The 16,371-nt window shown below is 36.2% G+C and overlaps 1 protein-coding gene across 1 annotated transcript in view; it reads left to right on the plus strand.

The window, feature by feature from the left end:
* Window positions 1–15,056, plus strand: part of LOC128981152 (ATP-binding cassette sub-family C member 2-like) — a 36,674-nt gene extending 21,618 nt beyond the window's left edge. Inside the window, exons 15-27 of the mRNA XM_054399826.1 lie at window positions 1,469–1,538; window positions 2,500–2,560; window positions 3,537–3,756; window positions 4,216–4,370; window positions 5,420–5,575; window positions 6,591–6,790; window positions 7,621–7,747; window positions 9,133–9,234; window positions 10,217–10,360; window positions 11,024–11,182; window positions 12,674–12,840; window positions 14,289–14,483; window positions 14,945–15,056. Of these exons, the coding sequence (XP_054255801.1) occupies window positions 1,469–1,538; window positions 2,500–2,560; window positions 3,537–3,756; window positions 4,216–4,370; window positions 5,420–5,575; window positions 6,591–6,790; window positions 7,621–7,747; window positions 9,133–9,234; window positions 10,217–10,360; window positions 11,024–11,182; window positions 12,674–12,840; window positions 14,289–14,483; window positions 14,945–15,056 (1,868 nt within the window). The remainder of the gene's footprint in view (window positions 1–1,468; window positions 1,539–2,499; window positions 2,561–3,536; window positions 3,757–4,215; window positions 4,371–5,419; window positions 5,576–6,590; window positions 6,791–7,620; window positions 7,748–9,132; window positions 9,235–10,216; window positions 10,361–11,023; window positions 11,183–12,673; window positions 12,841–14,288; window positions 14,484–14,944) is intronic.
* Window positions 15,057–16,371: the final 1,315 nt, after the last annotated feature.

Raw genomic sequence — 16,371 nt, forward strand, 5'->3', positions numbered from 1 at the left:
CTAAGTACTTTTTCTTTGCATTGAGTCTTCTTGAAATATTCCTCCTTTTCTTCCTGGAAATGAATAGATTAATTGCTGGAAAACGTAGAGCATTCCTATCTATGCTTTGGTATAGAATTATGGGTTATAAACTGAAAAAAACTCAGACTTTAATGTCTTGAGTACAAACTAATGAATGTATGATGAAGCTGCCTTATGCAGCTGTTTTCTCCTTTTACATACCATATTAATTACCTCATTTTGCTGAGGATTTATCATCCATGAAATAACATGTGGACATTTCAAATAACTCTTGTAGTATCTTTTATTGGATTCTTCCCATTTCCATTACATTAGACTGCTGTAATCATGGAACACAGCAGAAGTAGTAGGACCATATGATTCATTTGTAGGGGAAAAAAAGAAGCTTTTAGTACTCTTATGAAATACTTCCAACCAACAAGTAAACTGCATAAACAGACAAATACCAAATAGTACCTTAATGACACATGCTTACAAATCATTCACACAAGTTGTGACTGAATTTACTTCTGTAAACAACTGAGTTATTCAATCTGTGAGAAGATTAATTATATAATATGGAGAGAAAGAATCTCTCCACATGACATAGAAAAGTCGTATAACAGATAAGTGACTGCAGATATTTATAATGCTGTTTTCCAGTCAGAAAAAAAAAAAACTCTAAACTGAGCTTGTACTAAGTACAATGCTCAATCTGGTCGATTTACTAATTCAAGCCCTATACTGGACCCAGCACTCTCAAATATTTTCTGGGCTTTCATGGAGAGGAGAAGAACGACAGAACAGCAAATCTGGAAGAGGTTTTGGTGGTCAGTTCTGAGTTAGCTGCATTGGGATAAAAGTGTGAGGTAGCTATATGAAACATATTATTCATCAAGGGTAATAAAGAGAGGGAAGGGGAATCAAAGCAGTGAGGAGAAGAAACAGCATGCAGCATGTTGTGATACAAAATGGTACAGCAGAGATACATTCAGCAGGATAGATGGATGTATAAAGCACATCTTTGTCTTAGCAGATCTGCTGACAAAAATAACATAAAAAATTAAAAAGAAGAAAACCATCCATTCCTAGAAGAAAAAGAGTGCAGACTCCTTTCATTAACACATAAAGAACATCAAGCTCAGTGTTTCAGCCATGTTGCACTGATACTTTGAGATAAAAAATAATGTTAATTTTTGCAGGGATTTTCACTAAGCAGGAACTTTCACTAAGCAAGAATGGAATTCCAAAGAGACTCTAGGCTCATGGGAGAGATTTATCTGCTGCCACAATTCTAGCATTTGATCATGAGTATGTCTGTCCCAAGACTAGGTGGACTTATGGAGTTCATAATTTAAAGTATCCCAATTCATCATGTTGTCCTCCTTTTTTATTTCAAGCTTCCTGTACTGTATCTGTCTACTCATGGTATAATATGGAAAAGATTTTTCTATCTCTTTTGTTACAGTGAATTCTTCAAAACGAGAAGGCCAACTGGGAGGGAGTCTGCAACAAAGAGAACTGCTGAAACATAAGGAGTAAGTGTTAAATAAGTAAAAATAATAAGCCATTGCTTAACCAATGCAATGCTAGAACAACCCTAACTGCTGAAGGCTGTGCCAGTGTGCTTCACTGTGTAAACATGAATTAATCCAGAATGCCCATTAGCAGTTGGCTGGAGACCATGATCTGGAGGTCATCTTCTGGTTTCACTTTATACAAAAGGAATCCAGTTAATGTGCATCATGAGTTCAAGAGGTCCAGTTCATAGGCTGATTCATAGCATAAAGCAAAGTACATTAAGCAGGAATGAAAGGATCTTTCAAAATTACCAGCTGAAGTCACTGACGTGGATGTATCCACAGTTAGTCCCTGGCAGAAGTTTGATTTCTTGGTGTGCTAACAAGTTGTTTATGCTTTTTGTTTTTTCCTTGCAACATTGATTTGTTTTTTTCCATCTTTAAGAAAACTTCTCTAAATTAAAAATAGTTGAATGACCTCTTACATGAATTCATAAAGCACTGTAGTGCTGTATCTAAAGTGTTAGAATATAGTACAAAGATGAACTAGAAGAGATTCAGTTTAGCAAGTTCAGACAATGCAGGAAACTTAAGCTTAATCACCCTGGTTCAGAAGTAGTAGAATTGGATGTGTCAAGTATCAGGCCCTAAACCTGCCCCAGACATGGCCTAAGATCCAAGCTGCACCATACTTACATGTCTCAAAAATGGGTGGTCTTGTATCTCCAGCTGACACCTATGCAGGGCAAGCTTAGTTTTATCTACACACAATTACACAAGAAATTAAAAAGCCACGCCTAGTGGTGTCTTCTGATTGCAACATTATTCTAACAACAAAAATAGAACAGCTGATGACAGTTCATGTCTCTATATGAAAAAATAACAGCATTTTATAGTATCTGGTTTTTGTTAGGAATGAATGGATACATTCTTTGTATAATGATTCACAGGAAGATTTGAAAGTGTTTCTTGTTTGCAGTTCTTCCTTTGATCAGTGGAAAATACTCACTAACCATAAAGAAAAAGTTGCCACTGGTGGTGTAAGTATCACTAATAGAAGAAGCTTTTACATTCGGTTTTATTAAAATGTATTATTTTGCAGCTGCAGTTTTCCATTTCTTATTAATGTTGCCTGACCTCTTTTACCAAATGTTAAGTGTGTAGTCTGAGATTTTCTATTTCAGTGATCTGCTGCTGGCTGTATTTCCATATTACATCTAGGTCCAGTCTGTTTTGTATGGTAATACGGCTGCAGTATTGTATTATGTTAGAAGGACGCTTTCTGTAGTCTACATTAAAAAAAAAAATCTGCCAAGCAATAGGGAGAAGGGGAAGAAAAGTGAAACAGAGTGTAGAGAAGGTCAAAAGTTCCTGGAAAGCTATGGTTTAATTAAAATAAGAACGGGGGATGGAGGGAGGAAGAAGGTATGAGTTTCTTAGCAGTATGGTAGAAATAAGCATTTGAAAAATGGTAAGTTGCAGAAGAGAGAGATGAGTTTGTGTCGACTAGAGCGCGTTTTACTCCAGGCCCAGTAATAAAATCCAAGAATCTGTCATTTTGCTGCTCCTGCAAGTTCTGCCTTCCAAGTGGCCTAGATGAATTTGGCCCCACTAGTTGTCATCCACAACAAGGATGGTACCTTTCTTCTGCTAACACCAATTTCCTTGGTTCCAGTAGCCTAGACCATCAGTGATGAAGTTTCTAGTCCTACTGATGAATAGAGTAAGATTTGTTTCCTACTGCCCAAGAATTGCATTCTTGTTTGTTTGATTGTTCTGTGTTTTGTTTTTATTTGTTTTGCATAATCTACATGTGTAGTAAGATTTTTAATGTAATGTTTTCATATTATGTTATAATCCTATGTTATAATATTTAATTAAGAAATTCTTTGGATTTATTCTGAATTCAGTGTATCCAGTTCCCATTATATAATGTGTATTTGCCTTCAACAATGATAATGATTTCAAGAGTATATAAATTTTTTTAACATATATTTTATTTATATATACATTTAGATTAAAATATCAGTTATTTTGAAATATCTCCAAGCTTTCAACTGGCACTGGATGTGGCTAACCATAGCTGCTTATGTAGGACAAAACACACTAGCCATTGGACAAAATCTGTGGCTTAGCACCTGGACTACAGAAACGGCAAAAGTTAGTGATTTTACAGAATGGAAACAATCACAAAACTATAAACTTGCCATCTATGGCCTTCTGGGATTCATACAAGGCAAGCACAAGCGTTAATTACTATTTTCTCACCATTTGCCAATTTTTATCTGCCTGAATGTGTATTAGTGAAGAAATAAACAGAATTGTATGCAAAGCAATATAATAGTTTAACCTGGGGAAGAGAAGGGAGGAGATATATAGACATGCTTTATTATACTTCTGTGAAATCTTGGACAGTCCATGTGTAACCTAATGAAGTTCTGTTGGCATCCATTGAAGAAGGAAATCATTGTTGATGTATAGTGGCACAGTAGCATGACGGACTTATTTCCAGTAAAACATACTTATGAAGTAGTAAGATGTAGCAACAAAATATCAGTATGTACATTTGTAAAACTAAAAATGAAGCATGACTGTCAGGTTGCTCACTGTGTGGGAAACAGCAGCAAAAACAAGCTCCAGCTTTTTTGTCCTTCCCCAGCCATTCATATTGTCTTTTAATTTATCCATTCACAAGGTCTTCTCGTTTGCTGTGGTGCTTATGTGCTTACCAGGGGATCCCTGTCTGCTTCTCGGGCATTGCATCATCAGCTGTTAGATAACGTATTGCACCTTCCTCTTCAGTATTTTCAAACTAACCCAGTTGGTCAGATCATCAATAGATTCACAAAGGTAAAAGGAAATCTCTTGCATATTTTCCATTTTATGAAAATGAAACATGACTGCAGATTTAATTCCATTTAATATCATTGAAAAATTAAGGATATCAAAATAAGTGAATGCAATATCTAGCAATATAAAGCTATTTTAATGCATAAAACCTTGAAGAACTGTCTCAAGCTATTTTCTTAAAAAATATATCAAAACATGTTATTAGTAGAAGTTGGATAGACACTATCCAAGATCATCGTCAGCCCTTTCCTCGGACCATTCCTACAGTGCCATGAGTTTATATTTATATGTCTTCCTTCAATAGTATATTGCATATCAGAATCAAATATTACTGTCAAAACATTCTAATATAATAAATTCACATTCTTAGAGTCATAAAGACTTAAAGTGAATGTTATTTTCTATTTTTATAGCGTTGTGGCTTTAGTGGGAGCCTCTAATATACAGACAAGTGTTATTTGCTATGACTTTAATACCTCCCACTCTAACCAGAGCTAGATCATTTCAGCGCATTACCATTTACATCAGATACAGTGACTGCAGATGGCTATGTTCTCTAGAATACATGCAAGAGTAATTGGCTAATACACTAAAAGATCAGTTGATTTAGGTTTCACTCAACCCCATAGTCTTTGGTAACAACATATTATAAATTGGGTTTGAAAAAGCTTTACTGTGTACAGTGAGAGATTAGTAATATTTCAGTACACTTCCAGAATTATTAACAGGAGTTTACAATAGCTAAGATTTGAATTCCTGGCCTCCTTTTAAGTCTGATAAGATTTACAGAAGCTAGATACTCTTAAGCAGCAAATTAGCAAGAACTGTCTTTTTTTGACTTCACACACTAAGCCTGTTCTTTGACTTACCATGAGTAGTCTCAAAGCTATTATGTGTATTTTAAATATTAATGATATATAAATATGTTTCATTAACATATAATCAGGCAGGATCCTAATATTTTAGTTTGATTCTGTTTCTAAAGGATGCTTTCTTGAAGTTTTTAGTGGAATTTACTCTTAAAATTTTGATTCTTTGCATTGTTACAGGATTTATTCATAGTGGACTTCCGTTTCCATTACTACTTACGCACTTGGCTAAACTGTACACTAGATGTTATTGGAACCATACTGGTTATCACGTCTGCCTTACCACTATTCATACTGGTAGTTATTCCCTTGGGATACTTTTATTTTACTATCCAAGTAAGTGCATTAAGCTTTTATAAAGATTTCTACATGTATGTAGATGAGATGTCCGAATCATAGAATCATTTTGGTTGGAAAAGGCCTTGAAGATCATCAAGTCCAAGCATTATCTAACTCTGCCAAGTTAGGTGCTAAATCATGTCCCTTAGCACCATGTCTGTGTATCTTTTTAACATCTCCAGGGATGAGGATTCAACCACCTTTCTGGGCAGCCTTTTCAAGTGTTTTATAACCCTTTCAGTGAAAAAGTTTCTTCTAATTTCCAATCTAAACGTCCCTTGCTGTAACTTGAGGCCATATCTTCTTGCCCTATTTCTTCTTACTAGGGAGAAAGACTGTCACCCACCTTGCTGCAATTTACTAATCAAGGATACTGCTTAAAGTATTCTTTACTGTGAAAAACTCCTACCAAACATATATACAGAAAACATCTGAAATTGCTTTCATTAAAAATCTTCAGGCTTCTTAAAAGGCAATTAGAACAGTTCCTGTAATGCTTGAGAGGATACATTATTGACAAAAATCCCACTAAGAAATTTGATGAAGTTACTCCCCAAAAATGGGGTGTATATTGTAGAGAAATTTAAAAGTTGAAGAGTAAACCTGATACAGCAGATGTAAAATAGATTCAGAAAGGAAAGAAGGGGGACATTCTATTTTGAAAGTTTACTTAGAAGTGCTAGCTTGTTGTTACACACCTGTGGTATAGCACATTTTGTATAGAATTTGGAAATAAAGTTCTCTTACTTTAACATTGCCAGTAATTTATATATTGTAGTTTTCTCAGCATTACAATGTTGGAGTGTCCCAAAAGATGCTGTGGGTGTTTTTTCTATACTATTTGTGAGTAGCTTTTTTCTGTGTAAACACTTCAAATTTTCGTAGTCAAAATTTACAAAAATTACTTAACAGGTTCCTTATGTGGATATACATATGGCAATTATTTTAAATAATAAAAAAGCAACTGCAGCAACATAAAATGTCTTTTCTTTTTTCTGTACTCTTTTGTTAGCGATACTACATCGCAAGTTCACGACAAATTCGACGGCTAGCAGGAGCCTCACATTCTCCCGTGATCTCCCACTTCAGTGAGACCTTTGCAGGGCGATCAACAATTCGAGCATTTGGCCACCAAGAGAGATTCATTAGGAAAAATAATGATGTTGTATACGAGAACCTAGTTTACTTCTACAACAATGTCATCTCAAACAGGTACTTTACAGCAGTTTTGTGTCTGTGACTTAGACCTTCTTCTGTAGAATTCCACAACTGTTTACCTTTAATCAGAGTAAAACCACTGCGAGACAAGGGCAAGAGCAGTTTATCCACCACTGTGTTGCAATGAATGCAAAGATGATGTCTAAACACCACAATGATTTCTTCTTGATGTAGCAAAAACTAGCAGGTTTCTAGAAAAGATGTATATGCTGTCTGGGATGACAATATTACAAGAAAAAAGATACTAATAGATTATGAGCGTGTTTTAACTGACATTTCTTCTTATAAGTTTATGAACAAATGAGATTTATATTTCAGTAGTTCATGTGGAAATAACCTGGTGTCTGTACCTACAAGTACTAAGCAGATCTTGGTTTAAGGAAATAAAGCCTTTTTTTTCCAGTGGCACCATCAGTTCTAGGTATGTCGTATTCCTTCCCCAGTCCATCTGTAAAAAATCATTTTACAGATGTACTTACAAAAGTACTTAGCACTTTTGTAAATTGGGTAAGTTGCTAGTATAATGATCTCAAAGAGACATTGTATTAACAGTATCACAGAATCACAGAATGCTAAGGGCTGGAAGGGACCTCGAAAGATCATCTAGTCCAACCCCCCTGCAGAGCAGATCACATAGGAACGCATCCAGGCAGGTCTAGAATATCTCCAGAGAGGGAGACTCCAAACCCCCCCTGGGCAGCCTGCTCCAGTGTTCCATCACCCTCACAGTGAAAAATGTTTTCCCCATGTTTACATGATATGTTCACTATACTATAAAATTTTTGTAGGTAATTCACTTTTTTCTTTGCCTTGATTTGCTACAGGTGGCTATCTGTCAGGCTTGAATTACTGGGAAATTTAATGGTGTTCTTTGCTGCACTGTTCGTGGTACTAGCTGGAGATACAGTGAGTTCCTCTACAATAGGTTTGTCCATATCCTATGCTCTAAATGTAAGTAATTGTTTTGCTGCTGCCATATTGCACATGAAAAAGAAAGTACACATACAATGAAGTTGAGTAGGTGTCCATAAACAGTGGCATCAGTGAAACTATATCTCATAGGCAGAACAGTTTTCTTTTGAATTCTGTGAATTCTGGGAAGCTTCACGTTAATTATTTCCCACTTTTGAATTTAGATGAAATCTTAATTACTATATATAAAATCCCACTAGTGAAACTAGGTATAATTTATTTTAAAGTGTTTTGTTAAACAAAATAAGAATCCTAGTCATGTACAACTATGCTTCATACTTAGTTTCTTGTTCACTTACCGAATGTTATGTAAGAATGCTTACTTTAATTAACAAACAAATAAATAATTTATTTTGGCATTGTCCTGGTAACAGCAATATGTGAGAGCCACATTTGAAATGTGTCTTAAAGTAAGGTTAACTGTACTGATAAAATATATACTTAGTTAAAATTAATACTAAGTATTATGTATGCACAAACTAAGCATCCAAGTTTCTTGAATGTTGTGATTCTTAGGAGTCTAATGGGCTCCAGATTCTGACTGTGGTAAATGCTTCAGAATCACAGCTGGCAGACACTAGTGAATACAAAAACATACATAGAAAATTACCTGTTATGGCATATCCACATCACCCCAAACTCACAAGAGTTCCATTTTCTGTTAGTCAGAGATAAAACAATTTCTTTTATATTATCAGATACTTGGTGATGACAGTCACAGGTACTGCAGTTTTTCACCTTTACTTGATAGAAGATTGACAATATTCTTTATTTAGTTATATGCAGCATCTCAAAACAGTTGGCTCAAGGAATTCTTTTGGCTCACTTTTTTTTTTCCTGTAGAAGAGTGGGAATATTTAACCACAGAATTGGTATCGTGGTGTGATGGCAATTCTCTTTACAGCAGCATTGCCAGTGCTTGAAGATGACAAATTTGACAGACATAGTAGAGCAAATACACATCTCCACTACAAATGCTTTGTTTGTATTGCTAATTTACTTAGGGAATAGTGCAATAGTGTACCTACAATATGAGCCATATGTGTTTTTCCTTCCATCATGTTGTACAATTACTGTGAATTTTCTGTTGATGCAGAGGTAGTTTCAGATGTCTGAAGCTGCTATGTTAGTGAAAACTACAATAGCCATTGGGCAGTCTGAAAGCAGACAAGAAGTGCTCAGAGGAGTGCTAAGATCAATGATTTTCTAAGTGATAGTTCAGTATGTCATCATTTTTTGTATACTTTTTGGCTTCTGTGATTAAGCATCCATCTTAGGAGATTATTACATTTAGGGTAAGATTTAAAATCAGCACGTTGTATTCTAGCAAAGTTTTACATTCTATGATTCAACTATTTCCCCAGATAATTCAGAGTCTAAATTTTTGGGTGCGTAAAGCATGCGAAATTGAGACCAATGCAGTTTCAATTGAAAGAGTTTGTGAATATGCAAAAATGGATAAAGAGGTGAGCATTCTTCTAAATTATTTGCATAGAAAATTGATAACTTAGATTGACTTTAATATTTGTGACTGACAGTAACAGGTTGTAATTTGTTATGAAATACTTTCTATTTTTTTTTTTTACATTGAGAATAATATGTAGCTTTTTCTTTGCATTTATAGTCGTAGCAGTCTGATTTTGATTGGTAAATTTCTTGGCATCCTTCTTAGCAATACATTTTGTAGCAAGACTAATGCATCTACAGGTCAGGTAAACTCTCTAAGCTATGTGCAACCAAGGGGAGCATTTGATGAGAGGAAGAGAGGCCTGTCAGACCCCCACCTATTACTCACCTCATGTCTGAAGAAATATTTGTTAAAAACTAATTTGCCTTGGTTGTTGTGCTTTTCTGAAAGTAGTGTCCATGCTAAGTATGGGAGCATATGAGCCTTGTTCTCTCTTGGAAAAAAGGGTCTCTTCTGCTTCTTCATTCTCTTTTATCCTTCCACTTCTGTTCACATCTTTCTGTTCTATTCTACTTCTTAAAACAAAATGTTTCTCATAAAGTATACATTTTTTTTATATCTGAGAGATTAGGCATCAGATTAAATTCAGTTCCTGTCAATTTACGGAACAGATTTTAGACTATTAGCAACTACCCAGTAAAACTGAGTTTATTTTTTAAATTGAGTGCATGTTTAAAAAAAAAACAAAACACAAACAAACAAAAAAAACCTCAAAGCAAATAAACCAACCTACCAACCAGAAACCACAAACAAACCACCAAAACCAAAGCAACCCAGACACCCTAAAAAACCCAGCTGGAATATTTTTGCACAGTGTTCAGGTATGTAAGTTCTCTTTCTCTTAAATTGCCTTGAAATCATCTTATACATACTGGGATTTTTAAAGATATATATAATTTTCCTAACATTTTTATTGTACCTATATTAACTTGTAACATTTTTACTGTCATATTCTAAAATACCAATGATTTTTATTACAGGAACCATGGATAATGTCAAAAAGACCACCAGTGGGGTGGCCTGATAAAGGAATAATAGAGTTTTTTAACTACAAGGCCCAATACAGGAAGGATCTTGGTTTAGCCCTGAATGATGTCTCTTTTCAGACAAAGAGTAAAGAGAAGGTACTGTATACAATACATAAATCAGAGGTATAAAGTTTGGTTTCCCAACTTTCTGCTTCAAAAAGATTTTGTGTGAGAAGACTCCAGTACTAGATCCAGCAAGGTGATTTTGGACAGGGAACATGTTAAGTAGTTAAAGTGTTAAAGGCAAATGAGACAAGAAAAAGTATTTTCTCCTACTATGTAGCATTTCTTATTCCTATAAGAAAATGAAATGTTTTATGAATCTGGCAGTCTTAAGGAAGATTAAAATTTTAAATTAAATATCTTTTCCCCTATGCTGAGTATTTATGTAAGAAACACACTTCCAGATTAGTGCTAATCAGTTTTGGGCCTGAGGTCAAGGAACTGCAAGCGAAACATAGTTTAAAGTCATTGGTTTGAGCTGAGGAGTGCTAGACAAAAGGGAAGGGAAATGGAAAGGACTCCCACCGAATCAGGCATAGGATGTACAGCTTCTGAGGGAGAGCTGTGATTATGAGTCCACTTGTGTTCTAGAAGTGAGTTTTAAAAAGTTTTATCCACCTATGGGATTGGATGTGAGTGAAAGAAACTAAAGTTTTGAAGTGGAAGTTGAAACTGAATTCACTGGTCATTTTTTCACATAGAATCTGTAGCATGGAAAGTAAGTTATAATATTTATCAGAAAACTGTCTGTTTCAGGTTGGAATTGTTGGAAGAACAGGAGCTGGTAAATCAACACTCACAAATTGCTTGTTTAGAGTTCTAGAGGGATCTGAAGGCAAAATAATTATTGATGGAATCGATATATCAACTATTGGACTCCATGACCTACGTGAAAATCTCAACATTATTCCACAGGTGAGACGTGTTTTAGAGATAACTGGCTTGTTTCAAGCAGCTAATACTCTACAAATCTGTGCAGTGTGTGACAGCTGTACATTACACACCTGCAGTTGCAGGTCTGATCTACTATGGATAGAGTATATTGGATCTGTATCAAAGCAACTCAAGAGAAGTACAGGGAAGTTCAGTGAACTAAAGAGCTGGGATCAGACCAAGGAAACTAGAACTGGAAGGGTGGAAAAATGGAGACTAGAATTTGTGGAGAGTAGGTGGAATCTGGAGTGTTGAACTCTATAAGGTCAGAGAATGGAACTGGATGAAGATAAAAGCCCGGGACAGAAAAAGGGCATGGCAAGATACCAAAGCTTTCAGTGAATCACAGAATCAGTAAGGTTGGAAAAGACCTCAAGGATCATCAAATCCAACCTGTCACCCAAGACTTCATGACTATTACACCACGGCACCAAGTGCCACATCCATTCCCCTCCTGAACACCTCCAGGGATGGTGACTCCACCACTTCCCTGGGCAGCACATTCCAACCTCTAACAACTCTCTCCATGAAGAACTTTCTCCTCACCTCGAGCCTAAACTTCCCCTGGTGCAGCTTGAGACTGTGTCCTCTTGTTCTGGTGCTGGTTGCCTGGGAGAAGAGACCAACCCCCTCCTGGCTACAAGCTCCCTTCAGGTAGTTGTAGACAGCAATGAGGTCACCCCTGAAAGTTTTTGGCCTTTTACAGTCTACTTATTGGGTCACAACCACCGAGACTGTGCTTAATCAGGGTGTCTGCTTACTGTCTCTGAAAACATCAGTTCTGTTTATAAATCTGTGCAGGTAATAATTTGCTGTCAAGTACTGACTTGTTAATTTTGCCTCTTTATGAAAAAGCTTTCATGTGCATCCAAAAAAGTGTTTAAACTTATTTACTGAACACTCGTTCCTGTAGCTGTAAGTGTTGGGTGTGACCCGCATGCATTCTGGCATGTAGTAGGCTATGTGTCCTTTTCCAGACATTCCCAGCTGTATTGAGCACACAGAAGCTAGTGGTACTTCTTTATGCAATAAGTGCTTTTGGTTTTATCGCTGAATATGTCACCTTTCCTGTAGGAAATTAAGAATATTTGATGTATAATTATAGCTTTCTATTTTTTCTTAACATTTCTCAGGAAGGTGGCATCTAGTTCTTCACAAAGTTGACAACAGTAATAATTCCTGTGTTGCAGTTGCCAGGTGTTCAGCAAGCTTTTACTCAGCCGTAGAACTGGTAGCAGAGACTGCATAAGAAATCTTTTGCTCTTTACATTTCACCTTAACAAAGAACTGAGTACACTGAGACCCCACATGATTTTTGTCTTTTTATCCACCAGCTTCAAAATGTTGCAATTTCCCTTGCCAAGCTTAATTTCCAAAATTATTTGTCCCAGTTTCCTGTGTTAAGGTAAGCGTACATGGAGACTGTTTTAGGTTTGTGTTGGAATTCTGCACTCACATTCTGCTCTCACTTAGGACCCTGTCTTGTTTTCTGGGACACTGCAGTCAAATTTGGATCCACTTGGAAAACACCCTGACCTTGAACTGTGGAGGGTACTAGAATTGTGTGACTTAAAGAATTTTGTGCAGTCACTCCCAAAGAAGCTCCTTCATGAGATTTCAGAAGGTGGTGAAAATCTCAGGTACATAAACAAGGAAGTGCTACTGCAGTTGTTTTCTGGTACTGTAAAACTGTATGTTCCTTCTAGAAAATTGCTTCAGAAAGTATCAGTATAGAAATGACACTTCTCCCACCATTCTAAGGAGAATTACTCTGGTAGTGTGAGTTCTTTTCGAGGTGGCTGATTGGTTACAACCATATAAATTATCACAGTATATCAGAGGCTGGAAGGGACCTCAAGAGATCATCAGGTCCAACCCCCCAGCGCCAAAGCAGGATCACTTAGGGTAGTCCGCACAGGAATGCATCCAGGTGGGTTCTGAAAGTCTTCAGTGAAGGGGACCCCACAACCTCCCTGGGCTCCTGTTCCAGTCTTCCATCACCCTCACTGTAAAGAAGTTTCTCCTCATGTTGAGGTGAAAGCTTCTATGTTCAAGTTTGAAGCCATTGTTCCTTGTTTTATCACTGTGAACCACGAAAAAGAGCCTGACCCCCTCCACTTGACACCCACCCTGCAGAACAGGAATCTATGGCCTGTGCTCCATGAGAAGCCAAGGAGGTAGAATAATTTCAGGTAAAGTATCAGGAGGTATAAAGGAGCAGGGGGAGGGGGCCAGTCTGTGCACAACCTAATTAGGTTTGGATAGAAAAGCAATCATTTATTTAAATTTAAAAATACAAACAAAACCACAACATCCCCCCCCCCAACAAACAGAAAAGGAAAAAACCCAAACAACAACAAAAACCCAAATAAAACATAGAAACAAAATAAACAAGCAAACAAACAAAAAATCCAAAATCTGAAACAGAATAAAACAAACCCCAAACCCACCAAACTGGAAAGACAGCAGAACTGCAGAGAGCTTATTCCTTTGCCTTAATTGCTTAGGCAAAGCAAACCTTGTAAAACATTAACCCATGGTTATGTAAGGAGGGTGCACTTAAAACAAAAAGACTCTAAACCCTAGGAGACAAATAGTGAAGCTTTTGGCAGCAAAGAGCCAGGTCTTAAGTGGAATGTACTGAGTATCAACTTGAATTTTTGACAGATCATTTTCAAGAGGTAGTTTCTAGAAGGCATACACCACAGCTAACATGTAGGAAGGTCCAAAGTTTTACAATGAACATTACTAAAAGTGCTTTAGCATACAATATATCTTATTCAGAATCCTCATTATCATGTGAATATAAAGTTTAAGGCAAGACTGGGTTTATGGTACAAAATTTGGCCACAGGTGCTTAAGAGTCATACCATAATTATTATTGGTATGGTGAGCAAATTATTATTCGTATGGTGAGCAAGAAGAAATCAAAACTTCCTAAACAAAGTGTACATATTTCCCTAGTCTTTTCAGAAGTATAAAGTATTGCTAAGTATAAAACAGCTAGGCTTCACACTAATCTCAGTTTTATTTTTATTTTCTCCTGCTCCAACGTGCCTGACCTGACCTTAAAATGTATTTTTAACAGTGCTGGGCAAAGACAGCTGGTGTGTTTGGCCCGTGCGTTGCTACGAAAGGCAAAAATCCTGGTCCTAGATGAGGCAACAGCTTCTGTTGACATGGAAACAGATAACTTGGTGCAATCCATCATCAAAAGAGAGTTTTACAACTGCACAGTATTAACTATAGCCCACAGATTACATACAGTCATGGATTCAGAGAGGTATGTAAGTTTTGGTAGGCCATTTTAAAAATAAATTACTTCCTTTAAATGCAGTGGTTTTCAGACTTGCACTTTTTTTACCTTAGCATCTTTGTATCTGTACAATTAAAAGCATCACAAAAGCTTTGAGCATTCATAGCAATTAAATATCAATAATCTGTGTTCTGTTTCCCCCTTTCTAATTACAGAATTAATTTAATATTTTTCCTGCCAAGGTTCATGTATAAACTACTATTAAGACCACTTACTTCTCTGGAGTATATGTGACTATACTGTAGCTTTTTTACTATTTAAGCAAAAATGTTTTTCAAATGTTTTTTTTATAGAAGTTTTTATAACTTCCTTTCTTTAAAAACCAATGAGTTACCTGTTTCAGTGATGTTTCATACCTGTATTAGGACTGGAAAATGTGGTCAAATAGCTGATTTTTCTTCAGTAATCTTACTGCTTTTGCATTGCAGAGTGCTTGTTTTGGATGCAGGAAGGATTCTAGAATATGATACACCATATAATTTGTTACAACGAAAAGGTGCCTTTTCTGAAATGGTTGCAGAGGCTGGGATAAGAAGATAAACTAATTAATGAATTGCTAATGAAGACAAGACTTCCTTACTCCAGTAAACACCCAAAGGATATCCATCATTCCGCATATATTCAAAATATTTTGTATTCCATATAAAATAAGTACCTTACTCAAGAGGTCCTTGAAGCATTGATCTTTACTACAAACAGAATCTGCTTCTATTCTTAACATAATTTTCTGATTTTATACAAATCACTTAATTTTGATCATCTCAGCACTAGAAGAACATAATGAAGCAGTAATTTTCATGGCATATTTGAACTGTTGCACTTGTAAAGACTGACTGACAAATAAATGTTGCTGTTCAGACTGGTTTTAATTTAAAAAATAGTACTTAATTAAGTTACTCTGACATTGTGTACATTTAGTTAATACGCTCTTACTATGATTGCAAATCCATAAAAACCCAAATCTGCTTATTGTGTGGACATACAGACACATCTCACACAGTGAGGATTTTTAGGACATGCATACTTACATGTATGCTTAGGTAACTTCTGCCACCTTAAGTTAATTTTTCTTTTGACTTTGCACTTTCTGAGTAAGTGAAAAATTATTTCAAATAACTGAAAACCACCTTTTATGTTTCTAATGGAGCCTTACATAACCTCTTTGTGAAAAAATTCCAGAAAAATGAAGTCAGGTGCAGCAATCTCTTTGCTAGTTAGATTTTAATGCAAATCCCATTACTAATTACAGCAGTGGGACATGTTAGGTACATTTACTGAAAGTGTCAGTTAAACGTGCCTGTGCTTCTGCAGGCCACATAAATATTAACTTGCATTTGTATTACAGTTCCTAAAACACTTCAGTCTTAATACCAACTCAAGCAATACAAGCATCTTCAAAAACTAAGAGATTCCCATCACCTGCTTTAAAAAAAACAAACCCCAAACCTAAACTACATTAATATAGTTATATTAACTATATATAACTATATATAACTATATTAATATAGTTATAGCCCTGTTACGTTACTTTAATATTGACACCTGGTTAATACCAAGTATCACTGAATCAGCCAGGTTGGAAGAGACTTCCAAGATCATCAAGAACAACTGATCACCCAACCCTAACTAATCAACTGGACCATGGCACTAAGTGCCTCATCCAATCTTTTCTTAAACACCTCCAGGGACGTTGACCCCACCACCTCCCTGGGCAGCCCCTTCCAATGGGCAGTCTCTTTTTCTGTGAAGAACTTCTAAGAGCAAGCCTAAACTTCCCCCTGTGCAGCTTGAGACTGCGTCCTCTTGTTCTGTTGCTGGTTGCCTGGGAGAAGAGACCAACCCCCACTTGGCTATG

Source organism: Indicator indicator, chromosome 1, assembly GCF_027791375.1.
Source record: "Indicator indicator isolate 239-I01 chromosome 1, UM_Iind_1.1, whole genome shotgun sequence".
Lineage (NCBI taxonomy): Eukaryota > Metazoa > Chordata > Aves > Piciformes > Indicatoridae > Indicator > Indicator indicator.